This window comes from Ceratotherium simum, chromosome 1 (genome assembly GCF_057802395.1).
Source record: "Ceratotherium simum simum isolate JZ-2026a chromosome 1, ASM5780239v1, whole genome shotgun sequence".
Taxonomy (NCBI): Eukaryota; Metazoa; Chordata; class Mammalia; order Perissodactyla; family Rhinocerotidae; genus Ceratotherium; species Ceratotherium simum.
Genome location: NC_141900.1, coordinates 80,034,756 through 80,058,755, shown reverse-complemented (window position 1 = coordinate 80,058,755; position 24,000 = coordinate 80,034,756). Strand labels below are relative to the sequence as shown.

Below are 24,000 nucleotides of genomic sequence, written 5' to 3'. Positions count from 1 at the left end.
GTAATAATTTGTTACATAAGTGTGTGTTTTGGTCTTGGTATAGTTAAAAATAATGACAGTGCTTAACAGAACCTATCAAAATGTAGAGCTTAAGGTTCTTTACATTTTTTATTAGTAGGCCGTGTAAATTAAGGCTTAGGCATACAGTCTAGCTGCATAGCAATGTAAAATTGTCCAGCTGTCAATGGGTAATATAAACATATTGAATATTTTCAGTGTTAACTCATTTTTCAATTCATTGAATATAATAGCTTTGCTCAACATCTTGACTTGTTCTGTTGTAACTGAGTTTTTCAAATTCCAATTCTGAAAACATATAGTTCATCTAAGATATGGTATAATGTGTTTGTCATTTGCAAGATTTTTTTTTAATTAAAATAATCGACATTTCTAGGTCTTAAAAGATGCTGATGTGCTGCTGGTAGACAGGTGTATGAATAGATGGATAGACAGAAAATAGTTTATGGTGATGTAAATTGAAGGATGGTGTATGATCTATAGAAGTTAAGAGGGGGCTCTGGTATCAAATCCTTGTTCTACTCTCTGATGGCTAAATGACTTTAGACAAGTATCCTGAATTCTCTGTGCCTCAGTTTCTTGATTCATAAGATTGAAAAAAAGAATAGTGCTTCCTTCATCGAGTTTATGTGATGATTAAATGAGAGAATGCATTTAAAGGTCTTAGCACCAATTGACATTCTAAAAATGCTGGCGAGGAGGAGAAGGAGAAGGAGAGTTCTTAAGTGGAGAACCAATAAATTGACATTTGGGTATATTTTTTAATTTGCTTATCACAATGATTTAGGTGGTTCGAGTGAGAATATTTCATCCTTAACGTTCAGCAACCTTATTTGGGTGACATTTGGTAAAAGGAACTGAATTACATGATCTATAGTACCTTCTAGCTCTCTGACTGAATTCCAGGAATAAATAAAGCTTTTAGTATGCTAATGAAAGCATCGTTAAGATAACATTAGTCTCCTAAATAAGAAATTTATCTTTAAATATGATTATCATTCTCACATTAATAGGAAATCTTTTAGCATATAGATAAGCCAGAAAAGATTATTTAACCACAAAAAATGCTAAACTGTATGAACTAGAGATAGAAAAAAAACGGTATTGTAGTTCTTTCTATATTTAGAATTACTTCTGACTCCACTTTCACGTGTCTATAGTTTTCCAGCCTCTGACAAATTTCAGAGTCACGTGATTAAAGTAATCTATAGTGGGCATTTTCATATTCATGCCACTATGGTAAGTGTCACATCCTTGGCCCAAGTTTTAAAACACTGTTTAGGCTTTCGGATTATTTTTGTCCTGAAGAAGATTATGTGGGAAATTAGCTGAGTATTTTATAAGACAATAATACTATTAGAGTTGTTAGTAATTAGATTTAATAACTGTAAGCATATATAGCTATTCAAATCCATAAAAGTGAGTGGGATTCCTGAGAGACTTTTCCCCATCTTCCACCTCTGCTGCTCTAATCCAAGTCATCATCATCATCATCCTTTACTGGGTCTATTGTAGCAAAGAACTGAGCACTAACCACCTTCTGTGCTTCTACCCTTGGCCATGTACTCCATCTTCCACATAGCAGCCAGAGAGATTGTATCCTATCACTCTGCTACTTGATAGTAATAAAAATATTAATGCTTCCCATTGTACCCAATTAAACTCATACTTCTCACCATGTCCTACCATCTAGACATCACTTTGGACCATTCTTCCCCCTCCCTCACTCTACTCCTGCCACACTAGCTTTCTTGTCCTTCTAGAAGCACAACAGCTTATTCCTTCCCTAGAACTTTTGTGCAAGCTGTTCCCTCTACCTGGAAACCTTCGCTTCAAATCGTCCGTGGATGGCTCCTCTGTCATTTAGGCTCAACTAAAATACCATCTCTTCAGAAATACCTTTCCCAACCCCAGAGAATATTTTTAAATAAACATGTTTTCATTTTGAGGGTTAAAAAATATCACAACTGGGTTTCGGATATGTTCACTTGAGAAATATGTTCTATCCAAAAAATTAAAAATTCTTTATTGGCTATTACTTAGCATTACTTAGTATTTTCCTACAGATCCTCTATTCTTTCATGGTGCAACTTGGGCACATACTGACTGTCTTAGTCTGTTCGGGCTGCTGTAACAGAATACCACAGTCTGAGTGGCTTATAAACAACATAAATTTATTTCTCACAGTTCTGGAGGTTGGGAAGTCCAAGATCAAGGTGCCAGCAGATTTGGAAGCAGAACTTGCTTCATAGACGGCTCAATTCTTGCTATGTCTTCACATGGTGAAAGGGTTGAGGGATCTTTCTGGAATTCTTTTATAAGGGTACTAATCCCATTCACCCCTCAAAGGCCCCATCTCCTAATACCATCAGATTGGGAGTTAGGATTTCAGCGTATGAATTGGATTGGCGGAGATGGGGGGAACACGACCATTCAGTTTACAAAACTGACCTATATTATACTGAAATTATGTCCTGTGTGTAGAAAGCATCTATCTTCTGGTGGAGGTAGATACACCTTGCCCAGCAGTCCTGTACCAGAAGCACAAACTCTAAGACTTCTGCAACTGTTTTAGGTAGGATGTTCCATGCTACGGTTCATTAAAAGGCAAATGGACAACTGAAAAATGCATGCAATGTGCTGCTTTTAAAGACATGGAAAATTGAATGACTAAAAAGAAAATTCACAAATAACTAAAAAGTTCATAAATCAGAATAGACATTCTCAAGGCCACAGTCACCCTCCTAGGGCATTAAACATGTCTTATCTCTTAGAAGTCATCAAGCCTAACTCTTAGAATAGAATAGGTTTAGCTCTTAGCTCTTTTGTGATACACAGGATAGCACAAGGATTGTAACTCTGTTTAATTGCTGTATTTACATGTGTCAAGACCTTCAGAGGATCAGGGATCTCTGTTGATTCTCCAGCACGTGGTCAAATGGCTCATGTGTTAATAAACCTCTTAGAAAGTAAAAACATACCACCTGCCAGGAACATTTTATAGAGATATAATCTATTTGAGTTTTTAACAGCCATATATAGAAGGTCAATTATACTTCTTGATCAGTTTTCATGATATAATATTCCATATGAGAAGCAAGATCCATTATCACCTGTATTTTATCAGTTCTTCTGTGTCACAGTCTTTCAGGAAAGATTTTTTTGCCCATATGTTCCAAATGCGTGATATTATTCCTCTGACAAACGCTGTTTCTGCTTGACTGTTTCAGTGCTTTTATGTAATGGAAAATTTCACAAACACTTGCAAGAAATCTTTGTGCCCTTGGTTGTCCGCTATGTGGATCTCATGGAGTCCTCCATCGCCCAGTCAATTCACAGAGGTTTTGAGCAAGAGACGTGGCAGCCTGTCAAGTAGGTATCTTGCCTAGTGTCCGTAAAGCGTCTGCCTCTTCAATCCTCACCTTATGACTTTACACATGGCCATCTGTAGTTATTGCTTATGGTGGTCCCTTTCCACGTTGTTTGTTTCTTTACAGGAATATCGCCAACAGTCTTCCCAATGTAGCTCTTCCAAAAGTTCCAAGTCTGCCTCTTAATCTTCCACAGATTCCTAGCTTTTCTACTCCTTCATGGATGGCTTCTTTATATGAGTCCACGTGTGTATTCCTCACTTATTTCCTGGTGGTGTGTTAGCTAGTGCATGGCCTGGGCTGTGTTCTGTGCAGATGTGTTTAGATTGCATGGCGTTTATCATCGTTGGTCGAGGAATACTATGTTTTGGTTTTGTTTGTTTGATTTTTTTAAGCTATTAAGCTAAGCTTAGCATATTGATGATAAATGATACTGATTTTTTTTTGAAAAACACTCATTGGTTTGATGTAGTTCATATGTAATCTGTAGGGCAGGGGTCCTTTTGTGACCCAGGTTGTAGCCTCTAGTCTGATATAACTAGAGTTCTCCATTTTCAGACAATCAATGTGCTAAACGTTATGTCTGGGATTTTTAGGTGGCTCTAGCATTGTTACCACCCACATGATTTATCTTGTACATGTAGAGAACTGTTGTAAGAACAGTTTCAAGAATGTAATACTTTTCTATTTTTATCTTAGTCTCACCTTTAAAGAAATAATATTGCAGGTTGCAGAGAAGGGGTTTTCCTTTATTTCCCAAAACCGGCGAGTTCTTCTTTTGTCCTTTCATATATCAGTTGATGTGCCTTGTTATTTTTAAATACCCTTTATATCAGTAAAAGCCATATTTATTGACTCCACACTGTGATGAGCCTACCTACTGCAGATTCAGTAGCTAAGAGTCATTAAAGTAAGGACATGGGCTTTGAAATTGATGAGCCCCAAATTTAGATTCTGGCTTATTAATCAGAGTTCTTCTTAGCCTCAGTTTCCTCAACTCTAAAATGGTTATGACACCTAATTTAAAGACATTTTTGTGAGGATTAAAAAAAAAAAAACTATGGAGTCTGGCCCGGTGGTGCAAGCAGTTAAGTGCACGCGCTCCACTGCAGCGGCCCGGGGTTCGCAGGTTCGGATCCCGGGCGCGCACCGACGCACTGCTAGTCGAGCCATGCTGTGGCGGCGTCCCATATACAGCAGAGGAAGATGGGCACGGATGTTAGCCCAGAGCCAGTCCTCCTCAGCAAAAAGAGGAGGATTGGTATCAGATGTTAGCTCAGGGCTGATCTTCCTCACAAAAAGAAAAAAAACTATGAAAAGTGCGTGGGACATCCTAGGCACTCAATAAATGATAACTACTCCTATTCTACATCATGATTGTTATTATTATTATCATCGTTCATCATCACTATTATTCATAACTCTAGTTTCCAAAGTATGAGCCTCTTAGCAATCAAATGAACTCAATAATAATAGTCCGTGCTTTGCCCAAGGTCTCATGTGAAGTCAGCTAGAAAGAATAATAATTAGAAGAAGAAAAATTACTACCATTTATTGAGAATGTATTATATTTCAGGTACAGTGCCATATTCTTATCTCATTTAAGCCTTGTAACATCCTCGTGAGGTAAATGTTATTATTCCCATGTTACAATTAAGGAAATGAAGTCATAAAGAAGTTGAGAAACAAAACTTGCCCAATGTCTCACAGTAAGTAAGTGGCAGAGGCAAGGTTTGACCCAGGTTTGCTTGACTCCAAAGCCCTCACTCCTATCGTTAACATAGTCTGCTTCCAGAGAACAAACTGGTTAAGAACTTGTCCAGTATCCTTTCTACCTGTCCTACCACCACCTGTCAAATCTGTTCCCAGTCTAGTCTGCCTACAGTCGAGAAAAGAGAGAAGAAAAGACCAATAAAGAGAATGATACTTGCAAAGTAATTTGGCTGTATTTCTCCAAATTAAACATCATCACTGTACTCATAATAGTTACTAGGATATTAGGTTACATGGGAATCTTTTTCTTACAGGGAAATGCTTTGGGCCATTATAGTGTGTAGAGTGGTGTCTGTGTGTGCTCAGGAATTATCCAGGAAGTATAACAAACCTTTATAAATTTATGATTTTTTTTACTTCTTTATGTTGTTTTATAATTTAATTTCCTCTTCTTCCTCATTCCTTACCTTTTTAACCAAGAACACTATTGGGCAATAGGTATTACCTTGTGAAATTCAGGGGGTTTTTGTCATTGCTGTTTATCAGCTTTGAGATATGTGTGAACCCTGAATCTCATTATTGGCAGCCACTTTTTAAAATGACCCGTGTCCCAGGACAGGAATCATGACACATTATGGGTTTGTAAGTAAAGTGCTTGTACTTTTATCATTCTGGGCAAATAAAAAATATGTTTTACAAATTTGTCATTATTATCTTTACCTGCCAAGGTTATCAACATTAGGTTCTTTGTCAAAGTGCCCAGAATTACTCATAATGTTATAATGTCATTGCAATTAGTTTTTTAAACTTTTGTTGTAAAGTATTAAATAGCAAAATCATCTCCATTTTACATATATGAGGAATTAAAAATACCTACTAATGTATAAATCACCTTAAGAGGTGATCCTCCAAATCTCCTCCTGAACATACAATCTCCTGTCTGGGTTTTTTAGCTCTAAAAGTGAATGCTATTAAGGTAAGTTCCCTGACGGCATTTTTAGAAAAGTATCTCAGACTCCATTATTTACATTTAAATTCTTTAATCTGTTAATAATACTTTTAAGAATAGGTCACTTATCAGAAATAATTTTAAAATGAAAAAGTTCTGAGTAAATTGCAGGTTCTACATACTGGCTCAAGAGAAAACCTATTGACATTTTTTTCATCTATCTATTTAATTATAACAAACACTTGTTATCTTAATTACATTCCCAATTAAGCACATTTATTGTTCATAATCTTACCATAGCATCGAAGAACAGAAAAAACACATCTATATTCTCTATAAAGATTTAATTGTCACATATTATGAGAAAGTCTATTTTTAATAGAATTCTACCTTTCCTGTTTGGGTTTTGCTTTGATGATGGTTTTTGTTGTTGTTGTTTTGTTATGCTGTTAAAGAATACATACCTGTTTCAAATAGTTACTTATATTTCTCCAAAGTAAAAAAAATATAAGAAGTAGATTTGCTTCTTTGCCAGTTATATTCAATTACTCTTAAAACATAGTTCTTTTAATCTACCAAATGGTATACTATGGATTTTGCTTGGTTATTTTTTCCTTTTATTTTTATTATATAAATGGCAAAAAGGAGAATTAAATATAGTGTTTTTTCAAACATTTTTCACGGCGATGTCAGCATGGTTGTCTGGTTCTTTTGTTTAATGGTGCTTTGGGGGCACTGAATATTAAGGCTAGGAGATATTCAGTGAGTGAAGTGTTATGGTTAGTGTTCAGTGTTTTGCTGTGATTGGTCCCTTGAGAATTGAACTCTGAGGACGCGTTGGCTAGACAAGGAGATCATGAGGAATTACTGGCAGAAGGGGAGGAGGAAAGCAAAGTAGGTTGGTGAAGGAGCTAAGATGCTGGGGGGGGTGTGTTGAGGGCAGAAATAAGCTTTTAATTAGCCAGTGCAGGAGGTGATTTTTTTAAGCTAGCTAATTAAGATATATTTAGCTAAACAATGTGGTTATTTAAAATAATTTGGTTTTTTATAAAAATTTTCTACAATATCTTTGTGTTAAAAAAATAAACTATATTTCTTTAATATTTTCTTTTACAAAGTAAAAATGTAAATTTTAGGTTAGTGTATGTTAAACAGTTGTTGGAAAGCTAAGGAGAAATGAATCATACGGCAGCTTTTTTTTTCTTTTCTCTTTTACAGTTAAGTTTCAATATATTTTAATGTAGGAATATTTTACTTTGAAAAAATCTGTTTCCCTATGAGGCTATACACTTGCATAATGGAAAGTGATACTATTATCCTTTGCTCAAGTATTATATGTACTCAGGTACAAGTTACGTTTATACATGGTGCAAGAATCTAGTCCCCTGGAGTGACTTTACCATCATAGAGAATGCAGAGCAGATCTTGGCTCCACACTTAGATGGATGTAAGGACCTGAAAATCAGGGCTGTGCTCCAACTTCAGAGCACCCTGAATGTCATGTCTTTGTTAGACCATACCTTGTACTATTAGGTTTAATTGTGAGCCAGGAAAGGCACAAAGCATTTCAAAATAGAAGCAAGATTTCTTCTCTACCCAGCCTGGTATTTCATTCTCAGTACCTGTTTCATCTTTACCTGTAATTGAGAAAATTAAGAAATTTAAGTATGTTACATACCTGTAGACGGACAGAAGCCATCATGATGACAGAGGCTCGTATGCATAAGTAGAAGTGTAAAGCTGCTAGTTGCTGTCATATGGATTTGCTTGCATAAGACATACTTCTCTGAATTTCTAGGAGGAAATATTTGTGCATTTTATCTTTATCCTAGAGATTGGGAAAGAACACTTAAAATATTTGTTTTTATGTATGCAATTTGATTTCTTTTCCTTAGTAAATTATCCTTATCCATTTTACCCCTTTTTATGAACCCTTACTACTATAGTTATTTCCATTTTGTTCTCCTTGCTTTGCCTTATTCATTAAGAAGTGAAAAGGAAGAATTAGAAGGTTGAACAGAGAAAATATTGATCATTAGAGATTTTATGTGTTGTTTTTTCACTGATGGCAATTGATGCGGAAAGGAGAAAACACTGTATTGGTGATCCACATCGCTAACGGTGAAAGTTCACGATGTTCTTCATTTTTCCTTTCTCTTCTAGCAACGGCTCAGCAACATCAGAAGACCTTTTTTGGAAGCTTGATGCACTGCAGATGTTTGTCTTTGATCTACACTGGCCAGAACAAGAATTTGCCCACCACTTAGAGCAAAGACTTAAACTAATGGCCAGTGATATGATAGAGGCCTGTGTCAAAAGGTAGACATGTATTTTCAAGTTGCTGCTTGATATGCCAGCACCCAAAATAACAGTTTTCACCAAGTACCTGTTATATAATTGTCACAAGAAAGGTTTCAGTATGTACTACTATTCCAAAACTTAATGGACATTAGGTTCTCTGACCCAAATTCTGGGGACCCGTGTAATTGATAAAATTGGCCTGATACTTTTGTTCAAGTCTCCTAACTATTGCCCTCCTCAGTAGCACACCTACCATATTAATCATTTCTGTTGTGCTTATTGTTATCTCTCTGGGAATACTGTGCTTTAAATTCCCGAGGCAATACTTCCTGAGACATATGGAAAAGGTCTGTTAAGTACTTTATGCATTATGTACTGTGTCTGTGTGCTGTGAAATGGCATGGCAAACTCAAATTATGATCAGTGCCATCAATTGTTCTGTTTTCTGGTATTCTGTATCCACATCAGATGAGTTCCAAGTATCCATTTACATTCTTCAGAACTTAACCAGAAATAAGTTATGAGGCTTTGGATTCTTCCAAATATGCTTTCGTTTTTTTTTTAATACTTCTTACAAAATCAGCATTGCATCCTAATTAGCCAAGCATTGTTTTTCCTGTTGCCCTTGTTCATGATATGTACAAGAACAATGTGGGCAGCATATTGGAATAACAAATACTAGTTGGAGCAATTGAATACTCTTGAATTCCTTAAAGCAAGAAAATCCTGTCTTTAGAATAATGGCCTCCTAAGGCAAGGCCATCAATTAAATTGTTTAATGTTTAAAAAAAATTGTGTTCATCATCTATGATTTTGATAGCTCAAATCTGTGAATATTCTTTGGATACTTTAACAAAACCAATTCCAAATTGCCTGTTACACAGTTTCTGTCAGAAACTTTACTGCAACTCTGAGTATTTGAAAGAGAACCTAAGGGACATAAAAGAATTAGACATTCTCTGTTGCTCATTAATTATGATGTTTTAGAGTTTTCCAGACTTGTACTTTTTTTGTTTTGGTAAACCCTCACACAGAGGACTTGTTCTGTTTTAATGCAGAGAAGTGAGTGATTTTTCTACTTGGATATTAATTCAGGCATTTAAATGAAACTGTGAGGTTTTTCCATTAAAAGTGATATACTAGATGTAGTAACGAATAGCTTCGTTTGAGTAGCTATTATCTGAGTGACTGCAAAAGCAATGTTTAATATAAAATATCACACTCTAATCTTTCATATGAGACACCCCCTAGCTCCCAAGCAATGCCACACTCCTTATTTGCATGTTTTAAATTAGCATCTTGTAGTGTTGATTTCACTTTTACAAAACAGGTGGGATGTATGTCAGAATTTCTTACTCTGAATTCATGTTTTAATGACTAGAACAAGAACTGCATTTGAACTCAAGCTGCAAAAGGCAAGCAAAACAACTGACCTGCGCATTCCAGCTTCTGTGTGTACCATGTTTAATGTATTAGTAGATGCCAAAAAGCAAAGCACCAAACTCTGTGCCCTGGATGGAGGACAGGAGGTAAGTGGGTTGAGTGTCACATGTAGAAATGCAGCACGGGGTGCTCTGGCAGAGGAGGTTGCTGTTTCCAGCAGCCTCTCTCTTGATTAGACTAAAAACACCCAGTTCTCCAATATAAGTGTTGGATCTTTCCTTTGCTATAATAATGGAATGCCCTTTATCCTTCGCTTGTGTCAGTTTCTTCTTTTTTATATGAAGACTACCTAAAATTTTACAAGTGGCCATTGAATTTCAGATCTACCTTTTTTTAACCGCTTAGGTGTTGTGTATTTACATAAACCTGGCTTTTCACAAGCAAATGAGAAAGCTAGAAAGTTACCTGCTTTGTTTATACAAATCTAGAGTGTTCAGAGTTTGCATCAAAAAAATTTTATTTACACAAAAGTTTCCATTTTTTAAAGATCAAGTAGAAACATACTCGAAAACTAGGCTTCATTCTTTTCAATAAATATCCCATCATTTCAATTTGATTTATATTTTGTTTGGTTCTATATTCAGAAAGGCATTTTATTTTACTCCATGATTTTTTTTTTATTGAGAGTGGTAATTGGTGAAAATGGGTCTATTTTTCTTTGATTATCTAAGTTGACGTTTTGTTACCTTTTGTTTCCCATTGTAATTATTTTTTTCTCCATTTCTTTATTCTTCCTTTATGTTCTCCTTCATCATCTTTTTTGTTTTCCCATGGCATGATCCAGTTTGGTAGTCAATGGGTAAGTCTCATTTTTTTTGTAAAAGCACATTTTCGTTTGAATTATTATTTTTGTAGATGTATATTTTTATTTTCATCTTTCAAATTAAAATAATATAATTAATTCTGTTTTCAGGTTTTTGGTTTCTGTGTGTGTGTATAACACTAACAGCTTACTGTAACACAGCAATACCCAAAGACACATTAAAACACACGTAAATACTTATACCTTAAATAACGTCAAGGGGAATGTTTCTTCCCTGTTACGCTGCAGAATCTACAAACAACTCTTAGATTTTGAAAGATAAAATTATTTAAAACCAAGTGAATTCACCCTCCTTTAAACTAAATTCAGAAGCAGAGTGATTATTAACATTTTCAAGATGCATATATCTATAGTACATACTTTTATTAGTACTGGAAGGATTTAGAGTTTGGAGCTTTAGATGACATATAGCATATATCAGGGTAACCCCTGAGTTTGAGGATCAGGAACCGCTCTTAAGGTCACTTCATATGGAAGAGCCCAATAGTGGATTTAAGTGAGGTTCATGCCTACCAGTGATACAGCCTTTCCTCCCACCCATGGCCTGAGATGTAACCATCTGCAGAGGCCGGGAAGAGGCAGGCTTGTGTCAGGAGCCCTTATCCTCCCTGCCACTCAGGGTTGTTTCCAGGTACCACCCAGAACCTCGGAGAAACATGATTTGAAAACTTTTATGCATACAAGATTGACTAGATTAAAAAAAAAGAAAATATATATATATATATATGATGTCAAAATGTTTTTGTGCTCTATGGATGTGTTAAATCTTACAAGTCTTACAGTTGACACCTACCTGAGAATCAAACTCAGGGCAACTCTACTGGGCTAACAATTCTCATCCAAGCAGAAGGACTTAGATAACCATGAAAGAGGATGAGAAGGCCCACTCTATAAATTCCATACTTATTTAACCCACCTATAGACATTAGCTATTTGGCCATAATTTGTGTGTGTATACACACATTTCATTCTTTGAGCAATTCAGGGGCAAAAGATGTATTTCTAATACCATAGCATACAACCTAACAGATATATTAAGTAATTGATATGTAAGTGTTGTAGAATGCTCAGTAATTATCATTCTCTGATCACTTACAATGTGATTTATTATTTCTAATTATCTGAATGAGTAGGCAGCTGGCTTGGATATCAATGGCTCATATCCATCTCCTCATGTTTTTCAATACCCAGATGTAAGCCTTTGGTTGTCTGCTTAAAAATATTGTCTTAGGTCTCTTCATAAGCCCATTCATTTCTCATCAGGTTTATAGAATCACCTTGCCTCTTACCATTAATACTGGATTTATCCAATTCTTCTTGTTTTAATATACACTGCGGTACCTGACACACAATAGGCACTTAGTAAATATTTGTTGAATGAACAGACTGATTTGTTGTCACTACTTTAAAAATCCTCCCCTGTAACTCACTCCAGTCCTTAAAAAGAAAAACAGGGACACACACAAATGACAAAACATTGCTGCATTGTCAAATGATTCTTTACCTTAATAGGTGGATGGTTTTGGAGAGTAATCTGCTACTGTTCATTATGTCTGCACCTGTACCTTCTCACCAGAGACAATTAGTTCCCCACAACTTTCACACAATTAATATAGTTCAAAATGTGCAGGTGTAAAACCCATTAGCAACCCTGAAAAGTGGTAAACAAGAATTTTAATGCAAAAGAAGAATTTTGCACTTTGCTTTTAATCTCCAGTAAATGTACCCACATAATTGCGCAGGCTTTCCCACTCTGTGTGCTCGAGATAAGTTTTGGAATTGTTGCAAATTAGTAAATACATTACACACATAGGTGAGCCAGTGGACCCCATTCTATGGTGAGCAACAAATAAAGTTGTTGAAAAAACTACACTATTTCACAATTTGGAACCTTATAAAAATATATACTATATAGGTAAACCTAGCAAAGATATTTTTCTACATTATAAGGAAATTACCTCTCCAAAGTCTTCAATAAATTTGTTATGTTGTCATTGCTGGGGGTAAAACCTTCCCGACTTGTTACCCTCAATGCAGCCCCTTCTGTCCTCCTAAATTATGGTTCTCTTTTCTTATGTGGCACATGATGATACAAACATGCTCAGCCACAGCACAGAACAGTGTTTAATAGGGTGATTAGTGAGTGAATGATCTGCTCATCTGACAGCTGTGTTTAATGAGTCAGCAATCTCAGGCCAGTCCCTCGGGACAGATGTTGAGATCACAAAACCACCAGTGTTTAGAAATCCTCCTTATCCACTGCTACAAAAAAGCAGATGACTGCATGGGCCTTAGGTAGTCATCTGCCCTCAGAGCCACTGCATCCCATCCATTGAGGATGAAAGCACATTAACGGGGAAACTCGGGGGCCCCTACTTGTGTAGAATGTATTCTCAATTACAGTAAAATGCTTCCATTTCCAGAACTAACAGTCCAGTACCTTTAAAATTCATCCCAAGAGAAAGACTAAAATCTTTTAAGAATGCTGGATTGCACTGGCATTTGATTAGTCTTCATTTGTTGTGGGCTTACATGAGAACAGTCGGGTGAAATGATGATATTTACCTGAGTGTAGGGGTGCCAAGCTTACAGACCTGTGCCTGATCTCGTGAATTCCTTGGGCTCCATAAAGTAAGAATTCCTGAATGGTTATCTTAATCTGAATTCAGAGTCATCTACTGGAAAAACAGGGCACAAAGTTTATTTTGGAGGGCAAATGTGGGGAGAATTAGTCTAACAAATGGGCTATAATGTACCAGAGCCCTTGTATGTAGGATTATTGATTCAACTTGAAATATTCTGATAGGAATTTTATAGCTTTTTATTGCTGCGGACAAAAACTTCGCAAATTTTTTGCAGAAATTTGGCCTGTTAATCTAAATGAAAAATCGATCAATTTTAGCTTAGGTAAGATAAATGTCTATGCAGGTAAAGTCTGTTCTTATCTGTTTGTGATCTCTTTTTGTATGTTTGTGTTTGTCTTTGGAAGCTATCTGGATCCCCTGATAAATAACTTTTTCTGGCTAACTTTCTATCTCTGTATGTGGCGTATGTGGGTTATTCTCTTTGCAGAATGTATATGTAAAATAGGAATTCTGAGGCCACCTTCCCACTCCCAACCACAATGCTCCTAGACCACTTCTACCAACTGTGCAGCTAGAGCAAATTCTGGAAGTTTCCAACAGTTTTAATATTAGTGTAAGTCAGAGCTATTCAGATAAGTCTATGATAGCAAAATCTCATAAAAACCTAACAAACCTTATACTATTGGGAGTTGCCCCTTGGGTAGTATATTTAAGGTATATACTTTTCTTTCTTCATTTTTAACTCTCTCTCCCTCCCTCTTTCCTGCCTTCTTTCACTGCTTTTGGCTAGATCATGTATCAAAGAAAATAGCAGTCTAAAGGTGTGTATTATAGGAGAATGTGATGGCTCCTTGGGTCCATGGCTTTCCCTGCCTTTAAATAAAAAGGGTGTATAAAGGACCTCATTAGTGGCTCATCTCTTGATTTTAAGAATTGCCAAAATCGGTACAACCCAAAAGTTTAACATTTAGAAGCTCTACTATTCTGTATCTAATAGCCTTCTGATGACATTTGATTACTTTTGAGTTAAAAAGTGACATTTATGGCAAATAGAGATAAACATTGAGGATAAGACATATTTAAGAATATGGAACCATTTGGAGGTCTGGGTCCCTCCATCCCTGTGTGTTCTGTAGCACTTTCCATGTAGGAGGAAAGTGAGAAGTTTGAAGCCCGTTTCCTATATCCCTTTCCTATTCCACCGCAAAGAGGAGCCCGTCAGTCTGGTATTTCATTTCCTCCTGCTGCACAGACACAAATTTGGAGAGAGAAGGATATGAAAAGAGAGTGGCAGGGAGGAAGGGCCAGAGCAGAGCTTATTTGCATAAGCTCCTCCACCTCTCAGTCTGCTGGACAGCTTCAGCCAGAGCCGGGGGGCCTTTTTTTGTATGTGCGTCTGTGGGAGGCTTTATGGCCATCTCAACTACCAGCCAGCTTTTTCAGGCTCTTTTCCTTCTGCCTCGTTTTTCTTTATTTTCTCCGCTTTTCCTTCTCTTCTCTGTTCTAAGAGCCGAGGCATCAGCACTACTGCAGTAGAAATCCACTCTCTCTGTTTCTGTCCCATGCATCCTCTAGGGAGCACAAGTTTAGGAATCAGTAAGGGGCTTGAAGTGAGATAGACACTTAAGATTTCACTTCACTGGGTGAAACACATGCCTAGAAAGTTCCACATTCATGTACATGTGCTTCATTTTAGACCACTTGTCAACACACACACACAAACAGAAAAAGAAAATAATTCACGTGCTTCAAAATTATGCTTCCTTTTTTTTATTGATGCAGGTAGATGACCACTTGTAACTGTCAGAGCCTATGGGGGGAAATCATTCCTGTGTCTTCCAAAGCAGACCTCAGTTGATGTTTTGTTCTGTGTGGAAACTTTGAGACATGTTTTCAGAAGAAAAAAATAGCTTGCAAAAACTTACATCTTAGGAAACCATTCAACCAGCAGCTGTTAAGTTGGTCTAATGTTTATACTGACCTGAGCACTTTTACTCTATGCATTATGTTTGCCGTTCCAAGAAGCCTTGAACCATCAAGATAGGGTTAGTCTTTACAAGTCACATTTTCTGTGAAGTGGCTATTGGGGACAATCGGCTGTCAGATAAATGCTTCTAAAGGAAGAATTACTGTTTAAATGAATGTGCCTTCACAAGCTGTGGAAGCCGAAACTCCTGCTAATTTAAGAATGGAACTCTCTCCTATTCTCTAAAGAAAGCAAAAAAAGAGTCTTTCAGGTTTATTTTAAAGACATCTTTTTTGTATTTTCTTAAAGGCGTCTTTTTCATGAGGAAGCAGTAATAAAACTATCGGGAGTGAGTGCAGTTTCATTATACCTTCTATGGCCTATTAATTTGTTACCATCTATTCACCTTTGTTGATGAAATTTTAATTTTGCCCTTGCTTGAGCGTATTGTAAGAATTGTGTAAACTGCTGCTCCCCGAGCTGGCAAAAAGGTCCTTTTAGAGTGAACAATTGAGAGCTCATTTTATTTCTAGAGCACATTTAAAATAACTTATGAATAAGAGTTGTCAGACATGAAATGCTGTATTAATTAAATCTTTTTCTAGTCTTTTTGCTTCCCTAGCTAAACCAACCCTTTAGAAAAATACACGGCCACCTTAATTATAGAGGAGAAGACAAAAAGTATCCTTCACATTCCTCTGCCTGAATAAGAATAAGAACTCAATTCATCTATATAATAACCCCATTAGCTGCTTAACTCAACAGTGCACATGGGAAAATTTTCAGACCACAGTGTAAAAAGTGTTGATTGGGTAGATCATTTTCAAGGTTTTGTTCTTCTAATGTTCAAAATGATAATTTTAAGTAACTCTGATGTGTCATGACTAGTAGCTTTAAAACATTTATGACAAAAGTTTTGTGTCTACATCAGCTAATGCGTCTTTGTCTTTTAATATCTAGCAACAGTACCATTCAAAAATAGATGATTTGATTGACAACACTGTAAAAGAAATCATTTCACTCCTAGTTTCAAAGGTAATGTATTATTCACCTTTTTAAATCAAATTAAAAAATCATTTTCAACTGAGAATTTTTAGAAATATCTGTCTTATGTTTCTAAATACCTGGAAAATAGTAGTTTTAAAAACAGATGCAAGAAAAGTTCAAGTTTTAAGAAAAGTTACAACCAAAATATGAACACTGTTTGTCAACAACTTTCGATTTTTTGTTCATAATTAATTTTGGCTTTTCTTGGAATTGTTGTCTGTTTAAAAATAACTTTATCTTCCAGTAATAACCTTATTATTTTGCATTCATGTCCTCTTACCATTTGTCTTCATCTCCAATGCTGATTTGAGTAGCGATCTGTCCTTGAATTTAGCCTTTTTATTGTGGTAACAGCACTGGGGCTCTAGAACCCGTCTCAAAGGCAGAAAGAGAAAGCTGGCAGGCTGGTGTCTGAGGTTCTTCAATCCCAGGCATCTCCCACAATTTCCTGTTTGATGCTCCAAATATCTTTGACAAAAGCTATGGCCTTTAATTGTATAAATAGAAAGGAAGCATAAAGGAGTGTTCCATGGAATGATTAGATGATTTAAAATCCCACTAAGGTGTAACAGACTGCCATGGATGACATTTGAGATCGGAGTCTGATAGGGAAAGAGACAGAACCTGAGAGCACTGGGAACTGAAAGAGGGTGAGGAGACAGAATGGACATACCCCAAGGGCCACTTTCATACGAGCAGAGAAATCCTTTGCTCTCACAAGGCTCAATCAAAGAACCCCAAATCAACCTGCATAAAACAATTGGAAGAATGTACAAAAACCAAAAGAAAACCACTCCCAATTTAATAGATGAATAGTTGTTTAGAAAAACAACCCCCAATTTAACTAGACAAGTAGTTGTTTAGAAAAGAAGAAAAAGCAGAGATGCCCAATAAACATGAAAAATGTTTATCCTCATTAATAATTTAAGGAATGCCAAAAAAAAAAAAACCAACCTACAATGATATACTATTTTTTATAGCAAATTAGCATAGATGTTTTTAGGCTAACACCCAGTTTTAGGAAAGGCGAGGTGGAACACTCACGTTAACTGTATGTGGTAGTATAAATTGTTACAAGAAGATAGTTTGGAACTATATCAAGTACATTAATACCCTTTACCTAATAATTCTTTTTGCATTTTTTCCGACTACTCAAAGATATGCACAAAATATATCTATGTTGATATTGTCACATTATTTCTGATGAAAAAGTGAAAACAACTTGAATCTCAAACATGAGGGGAGTGGTAGAGTAAATTGTGGGACATCTATGTTAAGAAACCATGCTTTCAAAGACCATTCATGATAAAGGAAAGGTTTCGTAACATAGTATTAAGTGAAAAAAACTGAATATTTAGAGATGTAAAATATGATCTGAATTTGCATGGCATAGAGAAAGGACTGTTAGGATAAACACGAGAATGTTGACTGAGCTGTTCTCTGGGTTGTGGGATTATAGTTGCTTTGGAGGTTTTCCTTCGAATTTTTTTGTATTTTCCAAATTCTTTGGTAGCAGGTCTTGAGGTGGAAAATAGTCACAAAGAAAGATGATTTTAGAATAGGACCACCTCGCTAGTTTGTTGTTCTTCCCCTGACTTCTCCCACCACAAGAATAGCTACACATACATGTACAACACACACCAACAAGTGGACAGGGAAAGGTTACCAGGGAAACCATCCAGGAAGTGGGGGGAGAGGTGAACCCCTGGAGAATGAAGCTCCTAGAGAAGCTCCTGTCCTCCCAGGAGCCCAGCCCAGCAGCTTGCAGTAGTGCACAGTCAGCCCACTAAAGTGAAATAAAGTCAGCATTGCACCTTCATGGTCTGTGTGCTGTCCAGGGAAATTTTATCCAGGTGGAGCCTCCCCATCAGTGCGGTTCTCCTGTGGAAGTTGTCTTTTGTGATAAGGGTGCATAATGACAGTCATTGAGTTGCATGCTAGCATGCAGTTGATAAAGGGTTAAAAAGGCAGCAAGGAGAAAAGGCTATAACTAGTTTTATTTGGTGGGGATGGGGAGGAAGGGTGCAGAGGAGGCAGGCAGGGCTGCATATCATCCCTGCATTTGTTTCTGGCAAAGTAAGAAAGTTAAATTTTTCTATATCAAATGTATCTGGTTAATTGAAAAAATAGTATATTTGAGTTAAGTAAGGACATGTTGTTCTAGAGATCAGCACCATCCAAAAGAACTGTCTGTGATGATAAAAACATTTTTCCTGCTCTGTAGCATAGTACAGTATCCTCCAGTACAGTAACTTCCAACCCCATGTGACTGTGGAGCACCTAAAATGTGGCTACTGCAAGTGAGGAACTGAAATTTTAATTTTACTTAATTTCAATTTAAATAGCCTAATGTAACCAGCTATTATATTTGGAAATCAGGTCTAGATTATAGTTTTTCTCTACGGATCCTTTCTCCTGCAGTCAAATAGCAATTATTAATAATCTTTAATTCTTTGGTTGAAAAGTATAAAATTAATTTGATAGTTTGAACGAACCATCTTAAGTTTCCTTAGGAAGTGACAATAACTAGTGGTTTTTATTTCATTAAGCAAAGATGAATACAATTCTGTAATACAATTCTTAAATGTTAGCATGCCAAAAAATTACCTGAGAGGCTTTTAAAATGCAGATTCCTATGCTCTGCTTTCCAACCATTCTGAATCAGAAGTTAGGGAAGAGGGGCAGGGATATGCATGTGTAACCAGTCACCATGGTGATTTTGTTGTAGGGGCTCCTGAGCCAGACTTGGAGAAACACTGCTCTGATGAGTCTCTATCCAGGCTGTCATGCAAACTACATTTAAACTTCAGTATATTTATAAACAAAACAACATCTAAGATAGCGTGTTCACATTTGTTTTCACCAAAGAAGAAATGATTTTTTTAAAGGAGGTATTTATGAAGTGCCTACTGTGAAACAGCCACTACACATATGTTATTTCGTTCACACTGCACAACACTTATGAAATGGGTGATCTTACCCCATTTCACAGATAGGAACGTAATCTTCAAAGTAGTTTAGTAAACTGACCAGAGTCGCACACCTAATAACTGAGAGAGTCAGGATTCAAACCTCTGATCTTCAGATTCCTAATCGAAAGCACTTGCTGATTCCAGATCTCTAGGAAATCAGTAAAAAGCAAAATAGACTATAAAAATTAAATTAAAATATATAACATCTATGTTGACTGTCTTTACCCTGTCAAATTCCCAGAGTCGTGTCCTAGGCATTTTTATAGCATATTAATTAACTCAATATAAAGTAGATGAATAGAATAATGAATTCCTTATATTGCATCCCAGATGTTTATTCCTGTATTTTAATTGTTCCATGCATATTGATAAATATATTTGCTACATTTGGATAAATAAGAAGCAACACTTTTCTTTTTGGATAAAAAAGAAGCAACTTTCTTTTTACCTCCTCTCTTCAATCTCACCTTCATATCCTCTTCTTATCCCACGTCTTCAGAAATAACTTAAGAATGAGCCAGTACTCTTAATCACACATAGCACTCAACAGTATATGCCCCAACTGTACACGCATTTTACATGCCCAGAAAATATCGTGGCTTTCCATCTCGGTGTCCTCTCTCCACCTAGCAGCTAAATGGTGGTATTCCTTGAGTTTCCATCGTTAGTCTTCTTTTGAACTCATTTCACAAATGTTTGTGACTTTCACACTTCTGGCTTTCACTGTATGTTGATGACTCCAACTCTGTCCCTGAGAGGCAGTGTGGAATCATGGTTAAAAGCCCAATTTCATACCTGAGGCATTTAATGTCTTCATCCTAAGAGCAATGGGAAGTCACTGAAGGGTCAGAGAGGCAGGGAGTAGGGGTAGGGAGTTAATCATATTTGCATTATAAGAAGATTACAGAGGGGATAGTAAGGAGGCTGTTACATTGGTCTCTAGTGGACTAATCCAAAGACATTTAAGGTATACAATGGTCAGGGTGCTATAGACTGAATGTCCCCCCAAAATTCATATGTTGAAACCTAACTCCCAGTGTGATGGTATTTGGAAGTGGGCACTTTGGAAGATGATTAGGTCATGAAGTTGGAGCCCTCGTGAATGAGATTAGTGCCCTTATAAGAAACAGCCCACAGAGCTCCTTCCCCCTTCTGCCATGTATGAAAACACAACCAATAGACATCATCTGTGAACCAGGAAGTGGGTCCCCACCAGATTCTGCATCTGCCAATACCTTGATTGTGGACTTCTCAGCCTCCAGAACTGAGAAATAAATGTTTGCTGTTTATAAGCCACCCAGTCTATGATATTCTGTTATAGCAGCCTGAACAGACTAAGACAAGGGGTTAGAAATGGGGAGAGAAAGAAAAATATTAAGGATTACTCCTAGGTTTATGGCTTGAAGCCCAGGGTGTGTGTTGATGCCATTCACTGATGGGGGTGCCCTGGAAGAGGAACAGATGTAGAGGGAAAGACCATGGTGTCAGTATTGGAGAAGTTGCTGTTGAGCTGCCTCTGAGACATCTGAGGGAGGAGATACTAAGGGGAGACATTCAGGTATTTGGGTCTGGAGTTCAGAGGAGGGATATGGGATCAAAATACCAGTGTGATAAGATTTCAACCATTGGAAATGATTCTGTATCAGTGGCTGCTATTGTCAGGCAGATGTGCTATAAGTGGAACCTCTATGGAGAAATGAAAAGCCACTTGAAAGAAAGGGAAAAAAAGATGTTTCTAGCCAGAAAAGAATTTAGGTAATCTTTTACTGAGGGGAAAAAAAAAAATGATAGCAGGAACGTTAAGTCTTGCCAAGGAAAGGATACAAGAAACGCCATATTTATTGTCAGCTTATATTAAAATTAATTAAATCAGCCCAAGTGTGGGATAGTCAGAAGAGTTGGACTCAGTTCCTGTTTCTTCGTGTTACCAGCTGCGTCTCCTTGCACGACTCAGTTTCCTCATCAATAAACCAGGAGTATTAGATAAAAAACATATTTACAGCCTTTTCTCTAAGACAAAGATTCTTATATCCGTTTCTGTTTGGAGGCTTCTGGGGACCCATGTCTTTTCGCCCCAGGCTCTAGGGTCCCATAGCGCACACAGTGCTAGAAGTGAACCTTGAAGTCGTCTAGCAGGGGCTTTTCAAACATTTTTATAATGTTTATAAGATACATTTAATGTCTTCAAATATATCTCAGCACCCTAAAATACAGCACTGATGAAAGCAGAGCTGTTCTGATTGAGGAGGGGAGGGAGGCCTAGAGCCCTACCGTGTGGCCTTATCGCGCAAGGCAGGCCTGATCACCAGCGTCCACCCCAGACTCTAGTCCCCGTGTTCACAGATGAGGAAACAAAGGCCCACGGTCACACGGTAGCTGCAGGGCCAGGACTTGGCCCTTGTGGGCCCTGAGCCTGTAATCTGTCCGCGACACAGAATCAGCAAGAGCGGAGAAAGTGGTGGCTTCACCTCCCAGTCTTCTGGTGTCCCCTTTATATCCGGGTGGCACTGACCAGCCTGTGTGTCCCTCCTGTGCTGTTTGTTCTGCACAGGCATTCGTACTGTGGACCAGTTTGGACAGGTAATCAGGTGGGACAGCTGTAAGTCAGGTAGATGAGAATGGAATTCATTGTGTGTAATGATGAAGGTGCTGAAAAAGACTGGGAGGGCTATGAGTAAGAACTGGTCAGGGGAAATGGTGGACACAGCAAAGAATGAGAGAAGGACCACTCTCCTAAGGTGCTCGAGTAATAGGGGCTCAGTAAATTCTGGGTGTGAATTAAAGAATCATAGCGGTATATTCAACTTCTTAAATCCTCAGTTACTGCAGAAAGGGATTTAGGAAAGAGTATTCACTTTCAAACAGAGTACATAAATATATATGTGTAAATAAATATACACACATGCATATTCTTTCCAATAACCTAGGACATTTTCCCCTGAATTTCTCTTAAGAATAAGGTGGACAGAGGGCAAATCCGACCTGACTGCCTAGATGATGTAAAGTATCTCCCCAACTCAAACTCTCAATCTGGTGAGATTAATTTTATTAAGTTTACTTGTTTGGATCAAGGCCACATATTCAGAGGACAACTGTTCAAATCCAAGCAGGAATAGGACACACTGTTAGGAGCTATTAGCAAAGAGGAAATACAAAATAAGATAGTTTACTCTCTCTGTGAGGGCAAGAGAGAAAAGAGCAGTGAGAGAAGGCAGTGTAGAGAATGCACCAACATCTGGGCTAGGTGTGCTGTTTGGAAGTTGCCTTAGATACTTTACGGAACAAGGTATTGTGGATAAGTATATGCTGTCAAATACTATCCATCCTTACTACAGATGTGTATAACCTGGAAAGACCTTTTAGGAGTCAGAGCAAGGGTTCAAAGAAGAAGTGGATTCACAGTTGGAGAAAAGAGGATGAGGAAGACAATTGCACTGTATCGTGACACTAATGTTCCGATTCGGGGAATGGAAACTGTTTCCTTCCAGTCCATGATATTCTGGTTCCATGTGGATTTTTAACAATACTAGTTAGTTCTGATCTTACCAAATAAATACAAAACATCTTCTAATAGATATATCTCCAGCCCCACTAACCCCTGCCCTGAGAAAAAAAAAAAAACACTACTTTTTCGTGATGGGTCTTATTTATGAATGGATGTCTTCCGTGGAAGATTTTATAACTTGCGGCGTAAATGATGCAAATATCCCTTGTTAACTTCATGAAATGTCACAGCTGAAAAAAAAAAAAAAAGCAAGAACGGTGTGTTTTGAACCCACCAGTCCATAGCTGGAATCCTCCCTATCACTTCTTAGAATTTGCGGTTCTACTTTACATACATGTAGGAAAATGAATCTTATAGGCTGTTAAAATTCAACAGGAAATTTAAGCCAACATGCCGTGTGGCGTGCTTCATGTTTCCTTCTGCCAGTCATTTCACAGTGCTTTCATCTTTAATTTCCTTGAGAGTATGCATCGTGAGGCAAAGTTGGTAATTACCCAGACAGACTTCAGGTGCTAAATATTATTCAAACAAACCCAGTGAATGGCATCCACAATAAAGAGCAGGGAAACAAAGATTGCAGTGTTTCATTGCAGCCTGACACCCTCAGGAGAACAGAGAGCACAAGGCAAACCCATAAGTATTTATATGCTCCCTGAGCTGTATGGAGAAAGTTCACAGGAAGCAGTTAAAGACACAGCAACTAAACCCAGCACTGAACTGGATTTCTTTGGAATCTTGCTGTTTTGTACAGTTAAAAGCCAGATGAAAAACATATCATTATTAGTCAATCTTGATGATAATAGAGTTTGGTTTTTAAGGTGGCTTTTCCACCACGTGTGCCTTGACAAAAATCTTACAAAGAAAACCTTCTTATAGGAACTGTATGGCTCACCTGGTTGATCCCAGAGGTACAGTCGCTGTTCACTGCCGTGTAAGCACTTAGAGTCCCGGCTGAATCGTGCCTCCCCAGGGACCATTTGGGGGAGGGAGGAACCCAAGGAGAGGCTCTCCACTATTGTTAAAATGGAAGCAAAGAATGCTGTGACACGGACGCAGCAGACCACGGGTCCATGCATAAGACTGGGATAGAACCCAGTGCTGCTTCGTCCTTTAAAGAGAAGACGAGCCAGACAGGCTGCCAGATGCCACAGTAGGGAAACTTCTGCCCTAAATTCATCTGTCAGTCATCCCCAAGTGTCATTTTATCTACTATATTTCTGCTTTCCTGTGCCTCAGCTCCCGTGCCACCATGTAAATGAAGCTTACCCAATATCCTCCGATCAAAATCATTCTTTTCCCCCTCTAGT

The 24,000-nt window shown here is 37.5% G+C and overlaps 1 protein-coding gene across 6 annotated transcripts in view; it reads left to right on the top strand.

Moving 5' to 3' along the window:
- Positions 1-24,000, top strand: part of CADPS2 (calcium dependent secretion activator 2) — a 496,283-nt gene that overhangs the window by 430,218 nt on the left and 42,065 nt on the right. For all 6 annotated transcript variants that reach the window (XM_087430207.1, XM_087430199.1, XM_004418749.3 and 3 more), the window contains 5 exons: positions 3,249-3,390; positions 8,215-8,370; positions 9,734-9,881; positions 10,580-10,594; positions 16,130-16,204. In XM_087430207.1, coding sequence (XP_087286333.1) covers positions 3,249-3,390; positions 8,215-8,370; positions 9,734-9,881; positions 10,580-10,594; positions 16,130-16,204 — 536 coding nt within the window. The remainder of the gene's footprint in view (positions 1-3,248; positions 3,391-8,214; positions 8,371-9,733; positions 9,882-10,579; positions 10,595-16,129; positions 16,205-24,000) is intronic.